Source organism: Musa acuminata, unplaced genomic scaffold (assembly GCF_036884655.1).
Source record: "Musa acuminata AAA Group cultivar baxijiao unplaced genomic scaffold, Cavendish_Baxijiao_AAA HiC_scaffold_412, whole genome shotgun sequence".
In the NCBI taxonomy this organism is placed as follows: domain Eukaryota; kingdom Viridiplantae; phylum Streptophyta; class Magnoliopsida; order Zingiberales; family Musaceae; genus Musa; species Musa acuminata.
Genome location: NW_027020660.1, coordinates 191,572 through 204,168, shown reverse-complemented (window position 1 = coordinate 204,168; position 12,597 = coordinate 191,572). Strand labels below are relative to the sequence as shown.

At 38.4% G+C, this 12,597-nt stretch overlaps 2 protein-coding genes across 3 annotated transcripts; both read left to right on the top strand.

The window, feature by feature from the left end:
- The first annotated feature begins 4,335 nt into the window (after positions 1-4,335).
- LOC103970998 (deSI-like protein At4g17486) lies at positions 4,336-6,088 on the top strand. Of its 2 annotated transcripts, none has more exons than XM_065176195.1 (3): positions 4,336-4,667; positions 4,764-5,051; positions 5,170-6,088. In XM_065176195.1, the coding sequence occupies exons 1-3, from the start codon at positions 4,532-4,534 to the stop codon at positions 5,319-5,321; spliced, it is 576 nt and encodes a 191-aa protein (XP_065032267.1). In that variant the 5' UTR covers positions 4,336-4,531; the 3' UTR covers positions 5,322-6,088. The 2 variants fall into 2 exon arrangements, with proteins under 2 accessions (XP_065032267.1, XP_009383188.2); XM_009384913.3 differs by having other exon boundaries at positions 5,138-6,088.
- Positions 6,089-10,635: 4,547 nt separating this feature from the next.
- LOC135658699 (transcription termination factor MTERF15, mitochondrial-like) lies at positions 10,636-11,775 on the top strand. The gene has a single exon (XM_065176166.1). The coding sequence runs from the start codon at positions 10,636-10,638 to the stop codon at positions 11,773-11,775; it is 1,140 nt and encodes a 379-aa protein (XP_065032238.1).
- The last annotated feature ends 822 nt before the right edge of the window (positions 11,776-12,597 follow it).

The following is a 12,597-nucleotide window of genomic DNA, read 5'->3' as shown; positions in this document are numbered from 1 at the left end:
AGTAAGCCACTGAGAAAGAAACGTAATCGGAAGGTTAAAGATTATATATAGGTTTCTCATTCGCAGTAACAAAGAAGAAAAAAAGGATTCTTTTGCTGATAATAGTCTTACAAGGATCGACCTTCACTCCTCTCCACTTCCCAAGCCATCTTCACATCACTTGCACTTTTGTTCTTACTGATAGCTGTGCCCGCCAAAGAGAATGATTTGAAGAAGCTTTACGGAAGTTGACGTTGGTCCTGCGAGCAAACCTCTCTTCTCTAAGGAGTCATCGACCATTCCCTAAAATGAAGTCAAGCTGGACAATTACAGCCATGCAACTTTGTTCTTACTGATGTCTGTGCCTTTGAAAGAGAATGATTGGAAGATGCTTTACAGAAGTTGCTGCTGGTCCTGTCAGCCAACCATTCTTCTACGAGTAGACATCAGCCATCCTCTAAACTGAAGTCAAGATGGACACCTACAGTTCTCAGTTCAGTAGCCATTTGTGTCTTTTTCTTGGCTTGCCTTTTGCAGATGGGATTGGAATTCGGTCATAGGATAAAGAGATGAGTCAACATGGACAGTAATGCTTGTGGAAGTGTGTGGATAAAAAGGGTGTCGGAGCAGAAGGCCCCTTTCTCCCCCCATTTGATATGAGTCAGACTCTGTTGGCATCCACGCCAGCAGAGATGGTCAGAATCGCGACACTCTCTCGCTTGGAATCAGGTTCAATGATTGGCCTTAGATAGGCTGATGCTTTAGAACAAGGCTGCCTTGTTCTCATGGGTTTACTGACATGTGAATAAATTAAAATAAAATATTAAAAATTAATAAATATTTTAAATTTATTATAAAATATCTTAATAGAAATGATAAAAGATCAATAAATATTTTATTATAAGTTTACCTAATACCAACAAAAGATATGATAAAATTTGGGTTACCATGATTAAATTGACTAAGACAATATATTTTTTACTTATTTATATTAATTATTTTATTGATCAATTTACTTTATTTATATCTAAGAGATAATTAGACTTAGAGACAAAGTTAATTTTTACCGTTACTTTTTATTCTCAAATAGATAGTTAGTTAAAAAGAATAATTCAGATATTATTAGAGGATATGCTAAGAGTTTATGTTACGAGGGATCGTGCGGTAAATATTTATCTTTGAGATAATTTATCTATAATAATAGTTATCAAGTAACCATTAGGATAATATCATTTTTTTTTTAGTAAGTAGCACTATTTGAAATACTATATAGTACATATCACTTGTTCATTAGGATGAGATAAAGTGAAAGAAAATATTTATGATCGGATTTGATAAGAGAAACAATGAAAATAATAGAAAATATTCGATAAAAATAATGAAAAAAATAGAAAATATTTGATAAAAGTTGTACAAAACAAACAGAAATATGATATCGATAATAGGAGGAGACTTTCGATACTAAGCCATTGCTATCATCATTGTAAAACTTAATTGAATCACCAATATGTTACGCAAAATTAGCATCATCTCTTCTTTAATAATATATTATAATAATATCCGTGTCATTTATGAATGCTTCAACATTATATTATACTCTTAAATGAAATATATTATCATAGATTTTTAGATGTCAATTATATGTTTTTCATATCCATGTTTATGATTAATTAGTTAACTCCCTTACAAAATCACTTGCCAATTACAATGTTCCAAGATTAACATCCTCAATGGAAGTTCTATAATATGATAAAGACAATATGAAATTATAACTTTATGTTCTTACATATTATGATCCTCAATTAATTTATGATTTAAAAATATATGCTACATCAAATCATCAAGTCTTCTCAACAAAATTTGCAATTATTACCAAAAAATTAAAAAAAAATATTATTCTTTTTTTCAAAAATAATTACTCCAAACGTAGAAGAACCTGAGTTAAATAGAGTCACTTCAAGCTGAGCATCAACTCCAACTAATAAATACTAATTAAGATAACTTTATTGCGACACTTATAAGTTTAGTTCTATATTAGTGTGAGAAGACTTAGATTGATTAATACAAACTTAATAGATGTATAATCATTAACTAAACTCTTGGCAATCTAAACAAATGATTTAGTCATAATAAATTAATAGATTAGCTATCTCAGACAACCATGTCATCACAAATGGCATCATAATTGATTCCATATGGAATATAATGAGACGCTAAGTAGGAAAGAGATGTAAAAAAATATATACCTAGTTGATGTCTTTATTTCTTTTAATCTTTAACAATATGACAAAAAAAATATTATCCCCATTTACATAGCATACCATGCAATATACCAATTATGCAACTTATTGGAGGGTGCAATACATTCAATGGATCCTTGAAGAAATTATAACTCCAAAATTTAATGTCAAAACCCATAGCCGCAATCAAATACCTATCAATCATACAACAATATGCTATGCTAATTAACCGTCGGATATCTCAACAAGATGCTTCCCTTGAACAAGATAAAGTGACATTTTTGTCTTTGAAGATGATGTCCATGAAGAACACTTCAAACAATTCTGATGTAGCTATATGATTCATGGCTCAGACTATTGATTGAAATTGGTGAATATTTTATCATGTCTAGGATATGGAATACCCTAATAAACATGATCATTATGGTCTCTTCTGTGATTGTGCTCTCTTTCCCGTTATCTACTTAGCTGGATTCATATCTTTTCTCCCACCAAATCATTGTAAACTCAGCCATGGATATCCTCTTCACTCATAAACTATTTGTATTTAATAATGCTTTTGTTCATCCCATGACATCATAATCATAATAGCTGTTAAGATTCTTACAACTATGTCTAGGACATAGTTTTATCATTAGTTTAATATTTCTTCTAAGTTACTCCATATGAGTTCAAAGATTTTTTCTGGGCAAAGGGTAAGTAGTAAAATTGGATTCAAGACTTTGTTATCAATATGTTTATCATCTAAACCAATTGATATTTTTAAAATTTATTAAATTTGATGTTGAACTTTTTATTCTTGATAAGTGAGTAAACTATTATCATATCATATCAATCAATATATTAGGTATAAAATTTATTAGATGAGTTTCGAATCCTCTATATTTAGTTAGTGGATATGATACACTACCACCAAATTAATATTTTAGATGTTAAAGTTTGTCAGATGAAATTTAAAGCTCTCAATGGAATCTAGTATATATCATTGCAGAATTAATATTATATATACAATTTAACCAATGCTTTTAATCTTGATAAATGGATCTGACACATGACAACCAATACCTTTTAGGTGTAAAAATTTATTAGATGATATTTTGAATTTACAGTGTTAGTAAGTGACAATCTATTTAGTTAATTTTAACTATATGCATAGAAAACTCTACTACAAATTAGTTAATTTTGACAATCTACAAGTGGTTTGCAGGAATAATAGTGCAATTGAGGAACAATAATTCCCAGACAACAAGCAATAATTATAGTGTTTTCTGGGATAGGATGTCATTATTTTTAGGTCAACCTTATTCAGCTCAGCACAAGCACTGCAAATAAATATATTCTTCTAGAGGACATGTATGCAATTGAAAAGACAAATCTAAAATTAAACAATTATATAGTATATATATATATCAAGAAATCCAAATATGTTATCACCACTATTTGTACTAAAATTGGTTCCATTGCAAAATTCTTTTTTTTTTTAATACTGAGGTGTACAACTAATAAATCAATGTCATTTATATCTAAAATATTACTTGACTGGCTTTTAATGACTTCTTCCATAAATCTTTTAGAGATGCCTATTAATTTGGCTAGTAAAAACTTTTTCAGGTCATTCCAAATTCTTTGGATCAGATTTATCTTTATTATTATTTATTTATTTATTTATAAACAAATAAAACTAGAACCTCTCACAAGAGAAGTTGTAAGCCCAAAAAATATTTATTGCAAAATAAACAAACACTTTCATGGAGTGGTAATAATCTCAAGTCAAAACTAATTATAAATCCCCAATTTGTCATTCCTCGAAGCTTCAGTAGACTTGACCAAGAACAGTGGGATGCCCACTCTCCATTGGCCCTAAGCCTCCAGTCCCAACCTTGGGATCCTTATCCCTCCCAATAATGTCTTGTTTCCCTCTGCTTCACTCCTCGATCTTCTTTTGGGTGTAATAATAATGTCATATTTGAATAGACTCACTTTGTTAAAAATAATAATAATAATGAATATTATTATTAATTTAATGTTTTACGCATTACAATTTATGTGTGAATAGAACGGCTCGTATCTTTCCATAAATACCCCCCCACCTCTTTAATTCCTCCCTCCCGTGTCCCCATTCACTTCTCACTATCGAGTGGCAGGGGATAGATAAAGGCGCGACTTTCACCGGACCAAACTGAGGCCGAGATGGTGGATCGCTCGCCACCGCCGCCGTCGCTGCTGTGATCCGTCGTCGGGTCGAGTGCCTTCGCCGGCTCCTCCTCCTCCTCCTCCTCCTCCTCCTCCGGTGCCACCGCCTCCGCCGCCGTATGATGTTCGTCAGAGGGCCCTCGCGGAAGCGGCGGTCGGGGGCGGTCCCCGTCTACCTCAATGTCTACGACCTCACCCCCATCAACGGCTACGCTTACTGGCTCGGTCTCGGCGTCTACCACTCCGGCGTCCAAGGTGAGCTCCGATCCGCGCACGACGGCCCCGATTCGGGTGATAGCGGTGATCGGGATGGGTCTTCTTTAGGGTTGGCTAAGCTATTTGTGCTGGCAGCGCACGGGGTGGAGTACGCTTACGGGGCCCACGAGCACCCGACGACGGGGATCTTCGAGGGGGAGCCGCGGCAGTGCCCAGGGTTTACATTCCGCAAGTCGATCCTGATCGGGCGCACCGATCTGGGGCCGCGGGAGGTGCGGGCGCTCATGGAGGAGATGGCCGCGGAGTACACCGGCGACACCTACAACCTCGTCTCCAAGAACTGCAACCACTTCTGCGACGAGGCCTGCCTCCGCCTCACCGGCAAGCCCATCCCCAAGTGGGTCAACCGCCTCGCCAAAATCGGTATTCCCCTTCCCCTCAACCCCCAAATCCCCGCTTTCTCCTCCCCAAAGATTCGACTTTTACGGTGGTATCCCGACGGGCGCCAGGATACCTGTGCAACTGCGTGCTGCCGGTGCAGGTGGCGTCGGTGAGGCAACGAGCGACGGACGAGGGGAAGAGCGGCTCCCGAGGCGGCGGCGTCGAGAACGAGAGGAGGACGCTGAGGAGCAATTCCACCACCAACTCATTCGCCACCTCCGCCGCTTCTTCTTCCGACGACCCTCCCACTAGAATCTCTCAGCCTGTGGTCACCATCTCCTCTCGCTCCGCGGCGAGTAGGAGCCGCCGCCCTTCCTCCTCCTCCGGAGCAATCTCCTCCACCTTGACGGTCTAACCTCCGCCACCGCCTCGCCGATGCTGAAGGTCACTTTACATACATACTTGTTTTCTTGTGCCATGTGTCAGTAGAGCACCGAGAGAGCACGGAAAGTGCTGTTCGAGGGCAAGCAACGGATCCGATGTTTGCCATCCTCGTGCGCGGGGGGTGTGCTTTGTTTCCTCCGTATGTATCAGAAGCCACTGATGGTGATCGGACGGCTGTAAAGCAAGTGATGGAAATCCGCCACACGTGCGAGTCGAGATGGCCGTCCTTCTCCTAGCATCATCTTGAGCCTTTCCTTCCTTGTGCCCATCATGATGGTGGGAGTTTTGTGCGTGTTCTTTTGAGAGAGCTGTCCTCATCGATGTGGGTTTGGGGGAAAGCGTAGATAGTGGTGGTGGGGATGGAACTCTTCCATGGATATATCATATCATCCATGACACTAATCATTCTAAGAGTGATCAAGAATAAGATTATTATAGTTGGAATCTGTATGATTTGGCAACATAAAAAAGCCAAGGAAATACATTTGGTGGGATATTGGTAAAGCAGATTTATAAAGCATTTATAGAGATTATAAGAGAGGAGATTATGTATCTTTTTATGTAGCATTCTTGTGCAAAACTTCATCATTTTCCTCTTTTGCAATATAACAAGTTAAAACATAGCTCGACGACTACCATATTTGCTTCCTCAATTTTCTTGGGTGTCTCAATTTTGTTTCTGTTCAAGGGAGAAAGGAAAAAAAAGAGAGCTTGCAAGCAGTGGTTTGTTTTGTAGGTATGTGAGAAGAGTGATACATGCTATCATCCTTTTTGGTCTGAGGACAGATCCAAGTCAGAAAGAGTGAATGGAGCCTAATTAATCCATGTTCATCATTCTGCTGCAGAATGGAGTTACACCAACCTGAGTGGGCTGGTTTTAGTGGTCCGCAGAACAGGTTAGGGGGTGGCACATGGCTCTGTTTCAGGTTTTATTGCTGACCTAATTCAATACGAAGGACTCCTCTCTCTCTCTCTCTCTCTCTTCTTTTCTTTAGGACTTGGTTGATTTGTCTGCATCAGAACATCCAATAGATGGATCAGAACAGCCTGTCAAGAAAGCCTTTGCAAGGGGAAAGTGGTCAATCCTTTCTCTGTAGGTAATCTCCAAAGCAATTCAGATTTTCAATAGCCAGCCCTGCTTCTTGCCTGCTCACATAAATAGCTCCGCTACCCATTTCCAAATTATCTACGACTGTCAGGATTTATATGTTTTCAGTCAAAATGGAGGATTGTGCCATTTTTTGTTTGATCCCTCCATCAAAACTTTAATGTTCTCAAAAGCTCCCATTCCTCGAGAAACAAATATCCTCTTAATCCTCGGACACCCATGCAAACTAGTTGTATGAATCTTCCTTCTGAAGAATACCTCAATTCTAACTGCTAGAATTCTATGTCAAATCTGTTTGTGAGATGAATCTAGGAAAGCAGAACTAGGTATTCATTCCTCTGAAGGCATTACTTGGATTCTACCAGTTGGAAATACTGGAACGAGCAAGTGTTACAGGAGTTGGCCACCGAGCTCCACAGAGATGTGTTAGTGTCCGATGCTTCTCTAGATAACTCGACACCACCTCTTTGTGGTTACTCTCTTTCACAAACCAGTTGCTCCCTTTATCCGCCTGTGTTCACTTCGGGTTGATGGCCATCTGTAGACACAATTATTTTCGTGTGATGATCACATCATTGATTTCTCCCAAGTGTTCTGTTGCTTGTGGAGAGTCCCTTAGCATTTTATCATCTCTAGTTAGAAGGAAAGCTTTTGGGCGGCACTGGGCTTTCTGTAATCCCAACTCATTCCCTTGGGGAGGGAGGTACAACGAATGGATTCTAATACGAGACAAGAATTGACACCATATCATGGAAGAAGAAGAAGAAGAAGAAGAAGATGTGATCTGTTCCGTTGCATGTACTCCACTACTTCAGGGCTTTTACCATGATCATGCTATCTTTTCTGCCGGAGTCTTCGTTTTTGGAAATGGCAAGTGATGTGATGCTGAAAAATGACACTCGCTTCAGGTGACGCTGCCTATTTCAGATGCTCTGCATTTGGCTGGTAGTGACGCTGCCACAGCTTACTACCTTGTGAGTGCATTCACTGCATTCTTCAAAACAAGTTCTACCGAATGATAGAAAATAAAGGAAAGATCAAAGAAAAAAAGAAACTGACAGTTCAACAGGATGCATTCAGTGACATATTTGAATATTTCCAAAATGCAGGTATCGATATGGAATAGTCACATTTATGCCCAACTAAGGATCATAATATTTTAAGGATGGTAATATGTATCCTAGAGATTATCCAAGCTCACCAATGAAGACAACAACAACAAGGTTGTATGCAGGTTCCAATTTTATTTTACTTAAATTCATCTTTGGTAAGAATGAGCTTCTAGTGGAGTGTTAGGGTTGACTAGTATTTTAAAAATAAATTTATTTGGAGAATAAAAAATTTAAATTTTATGAAAAGAAATTGTTGTGAATCGGAGTTTAGTTGTCTTGTAAATAGCTAATATATCTCAACGCCTTAATAAGAATGAGACATGATGAAAAAAATACCCTAGGTGGTGATAATTTTATATTGATATTTTTGAGTTTTTATTTATCGGATTATTTTGATGTCTTCTCTCCCCAGTAAATAAAACTCTTCATTCACCCCTAAAGGAGATTCGTATCGATGTTGCTTGATCAAAGTTGATGCATCATAGAGATTTGAACCTAAAGTATCAAGGTACCGACATACTCGATGAGATTCACAAGTTAGAATTGATCAAACATAGATAAATAAATGGTTAATTTTAGTTTTTCAAAATGTATTTCTCTTTTTGTGATATTTTTTATCCTCATCATATGATATTAAGAAATATCATAACAAAGTCTCCGCTCTCAGAAAATATATTCTTGTAGAGGTTTGTCATTCACTACAAGGAGGAATTCCAGAGCTCATTGAGTTGTATAATGAAAGCTTCAGGAGCAGTGATGCTTTAAATTTGGTCACATATTTTTCATAAATAGATGGATTTTAATGGTGCTATGTAATTTTGGATCTGCAATGCCAATACATAGATGAATTAGCTGTGTCATCTTTTTCCCAAATAGGAACAACAAAAGGAAATGGTAATTCCCGGTTCCTGCAATTCTTTGTAGCAGATGCCGACTTCTCTCTGTTTTTTCCTATCAGTTTCAACAAAACAAAAGTATCATGACAGAAAGAGAAAAACAAGAGCTGGAGGTGGAGAGGTTTTGGAACATGATATTAATAAAAGAGGATCATGCACCTTTTTATGGCTTGTTAATCTTTTGTTGAAATGTATTTGTAAGAGGTAGGTAGTAGATAAGAAGAGGTTGTAGGGATTTCTTGTAAGAAAATGACTCTTAATGCTTGTTGATTTTTAAGTCAACAAATCAGCTTGTAAAGTCATCAGCAAACAGCATCAACTTGTGCTTCTGTCTTGCTTCAGAACCTGTTGTTACTCAAGGAAAACCATTCTTTTCCATCGTCAATCATACTTGTGCCAAGGAAAACTGGTAGCTCAGATATTTTTTTGCTCGTGTCAATTGATCCTGCTGCCTAAGTGCAAGAATTCCGGCATCTTGATACTGAATTTACTCCAATTTTTTTTCTTCTATTTCCATTCTTTGGGTTGTAGACTTTGTGCTCTAATTTTGAGTTGGATTTCCTATAGTGTGAAAAGCTATTGCTCTTCTTCGTTCATAATCAGCCATATTTTTGCTCATCTGGCTTTCAGAATCTAGTTGGAGCAAGCAAGTTCTTTTATGGATGTCACCTTTGGCATGGATTGACGACCTCCAAGTACAAGCATTCCTCTGATCTGAGTACCAGGCCTACTCAATCGTGTTCCTCGATGAACATGAGATAAAAGTTACTTGGCCTGCTTACAAAGGACAAGCTTCCAAGTGCAAGCTTCCTCTTGGTAACTCTAACATAGACTGGACTGGAGTAGCTTTTAGAGGCTACCAGCTACTCCTAGAGTCCTTAACTTTCTGCTTAGAACTTCATAGAACACTTTTTCTCGTTTCGGACAGACTTGCTGCTTTAAATATTTCCCTACTTCATCAATTTTGGTGCTGCAGAATATGAGACTGAATCCATCCATAAGAGATCGTATCTTCTTTTCTTGTCAATTTGCTTGAGAGTTTTGGAACTACTTTCAGATCTATTTTAATGAACTTTCCACCTAATCTAATCGAATGATTGGCTTAAAGAAGAGCTTTTCGTCTATGGCAAATGCATTAATCATTAATCACTATGGCATGCCTGAAATCATACTCGCTCTAAGCTTAAAAGCCTCCTCTTCAAAGTATTAGCATATGTTGCTTCTTACTTATTAGATACTAATATGTTTTGAATGGAAACCACCCAATTATAACTGGTTTAAGCTGACGATTGATACGTCTTGGTCTACTGATCATGCCTACGGTATTACTCTTCATGATTCTATTGAAAGCTGTGTAATTGTAGATGGTGAATGTATTTTTGATAGTACTGATGTTGGTTATTACAATGATAAGATTGCTCGGAAGATTAGGTTTTGAGTCATAGAAATAATTTTTGTTCTTAAAATATTATATAATATTTTTTTAAAAAATATTTTTTAATCATTAACATAAGTGTCGTGGTTGTAAAAATAAATTATAATAGTTTTTCAAATTAAAAAAAAATCACTAAAATGGGAATCGGAATGAAATGAAAATCAAGTGATGATTTTTTTTTTTTTTATTTTAGGAAAATATTACTAAGGGACGAAATTTTAATTTCATTGGAGCTTTTAAATGATTAAAATATTTTTATTTAGATAGAGTACAAATCATATCGGTTTTTCTTGTTATGATTTAAACAAAGTTGAAGGTTTATTTAGCGACAATTTTATATATATATCTTATTATGATGATGGATTGTGGTCTGAAATCCATCTAATTAATTTGTATGCATAAATATTTTATCTAATGATTTTATACATCTAAAATAATAAAAAAATTGGTCTAATAATTTAATCTAAAATATTCTATCCAATTTATTGAGAATATTAACTTCGATCTGCGAATTCTCTCTCTACCGCTTGCTCTTAGGGTTTCGAGGTTTTTTGCCTTTTAGGCGGAGTCGGAGAGGAAGGGAATACGGTGTTGGTGACGGTTTGTGTCTTCGGACAAGAAGAGGAGACCGATGAAGAGGTCACCGGCATTCTCTCTCTTCTCCAAAACCCTCTGCTTCATCTATCGCCCTCGTCCCGCCGATGCTCTACTTTCCTCCTCCTCCTCTTACTCCGTCGCCGCTACCGGAAGCGGAGCTCTTCAGCCCAGCTTCATGGCCGAATACCTCGTCAAGTCATGTGGCGTCTCCCCGGAGAAGGCGGCCAAGGCCTCGAATCTCCTCGGCGGCATCGCGTCCCGCCGGCAGCCCGACTCCGTCCTTGGATTTTTCAAAAGCCACGGTTTTGACGACACCCATGTGAAAAAGTTGCTGTCTTGGAACCCCCGATGGCTTCTCCTCGACGTGGAGAAGACCCTGGCCACCAAGTTCCGAACTCTCCAGGAGTTAGGCTTCTCACAGTCCGACATCACCCACCTCGTCGTGGCCAATCCCTCCGTAATCAACTATCGCGTCCGCACCGTGGTGCACAAGATCCGGTTTTGGCATGGACTCATCGGATCCAACGACCTACTCATAAAGGTCTTTAAGCGCCGCCAGTGGATTCTCGGGTATAGCATCGAGAAGAGGATCCAGCCAAACGTCGAGATGCTACGGAGCTGTGGATTCACGGATCAAAAGCTTAGAACGATCCTGAGGTCCCAGCCCACGTTGGTAACCCAGAGGGCGGAAACCTTGAGGGCCTTGATCAGTCGTGTCGAGGGATTCGGAGTAGCCCGCACCTCGGGGAGGTTCCACCGGGCTCTGTGGATGCTCTCCAATGTTAGCGTGGAGAGATTCAATGCGCAAAAGATGCTATTCGGGGTCTTCGGGTGGTCAGAGGCCGACTTCCTCGACGCATTCAGAAAGAAGCCTGGTTTCTTGACATGTTCCCTGAAGAATCTGAAGATGAAAATGGAATTCTTGGTGAATGAGGCTGGATATGCTCCGTCTTATATAGGTCAGAGGCCTGTGCTTTTGACATATAGTTTAGAGAAAAGGTTGATCCCAAGATATCAGCTCATGGCAGCCCTGAAGTCCAGGGGGCTGTGCGCTGGTCATCCCAAATCGCTCACATATATCCTGTGTCCAGAGAAGAAGTTCTTGGAGAGGTATGTCATCATCTACAAGAAGCAGTTTCCGGAGCTCATTGAATCGTACAGTGCGAGCAAATAGTAGTTCTGGATTAGCTAGCTGTAGGTTTTGGTTCCTGCAATCCATGGTTTCAGGTTCCGGCCTTTTACTCTCTGTTTAACTTGATCTGCAGTTTGAGACTTATTAGTATTAGGATTTATGCCATTTGCTTCCTTTTTTTCTGGTGCATTAAGAGGAATGTAGCTGCATACATGTAGAAAGAAAGGAAAGCAATATGAAGTGGAACACAATGACTTCTTGTAGCATCTTGATTCGGTCAATTGTTTCCTGATAATTACCTGCATAGGAAAAATCAGATACTGTAGGAATTGATACTGTTGTCCCATTCTTTTTTTTAACCAACTTCTGGGAACACATTTGGCAGACGTGTGTGCTTGTGTGTGTGTGTGTCGTAGTGACTATGAAACTGAAACAAATTCTTTGTTTGATCTATGGCTCTCCTTGATGTGCATTGAAGTAGATGCTTTGCTTATGTTGTCGCTGATATCATTATGTTATCATGAAGAATTTTGAGATGATGGTTTCAAAGGTCACATTACTATTACACTATGGAGTTATGGTTGCATCGTTTTTTTCTCCTTTGATGAAAAATTGGTGCTTTTGATCGATTTTGACATGATACGTCGAATCTGCATGGATGTTGTCTAAGATTGATCTAATTTTGGTCGATTTCTCAGCTGAATCAGCTAGAATCAGTTGAAAATACTTGAGTTTATTGATTTATGGGTGAATTTTACACTACTTGATGACCTCAAACTCAAAGGGAAGAAAAAAGAAAGATGGAAGGAGAAGAAGAAAGAAAAGAGGAAAGTTGAGATGGTGAAAAGATAAAAGAACAAAAGA

Coding starts and splice junctions, on each gene's coding strand:
- LOC135658699 (XM_065176166.1), top strand. CDS start 10,636: ATGAAGAGGTCACCGGCATTCTCTCTCTTCTCCAAAACCCTCTGCTTC.
- LOC103970998 (XM_009384913.3), top strand. CDS start 4,532: ATGATGTTCGTCAGAGGGCCCTCGCGGAAGCGGCGGTCGGGGGCGGTC. Junction 4,668..4,763: donor CTACCACTCCGGCGTCCAAG/GTGAGCTCCGAT, acceptor TTGTGCTGGCAG/CGCACGGGGTGGAGTACGCT. Junction 5,052..5,137: donor CAACCGCCTCGCCAAAATCG/GTATTCCCCTTC, acceptor GACGGGCGCCAG/GATACCTGTGCAACTGCGTG.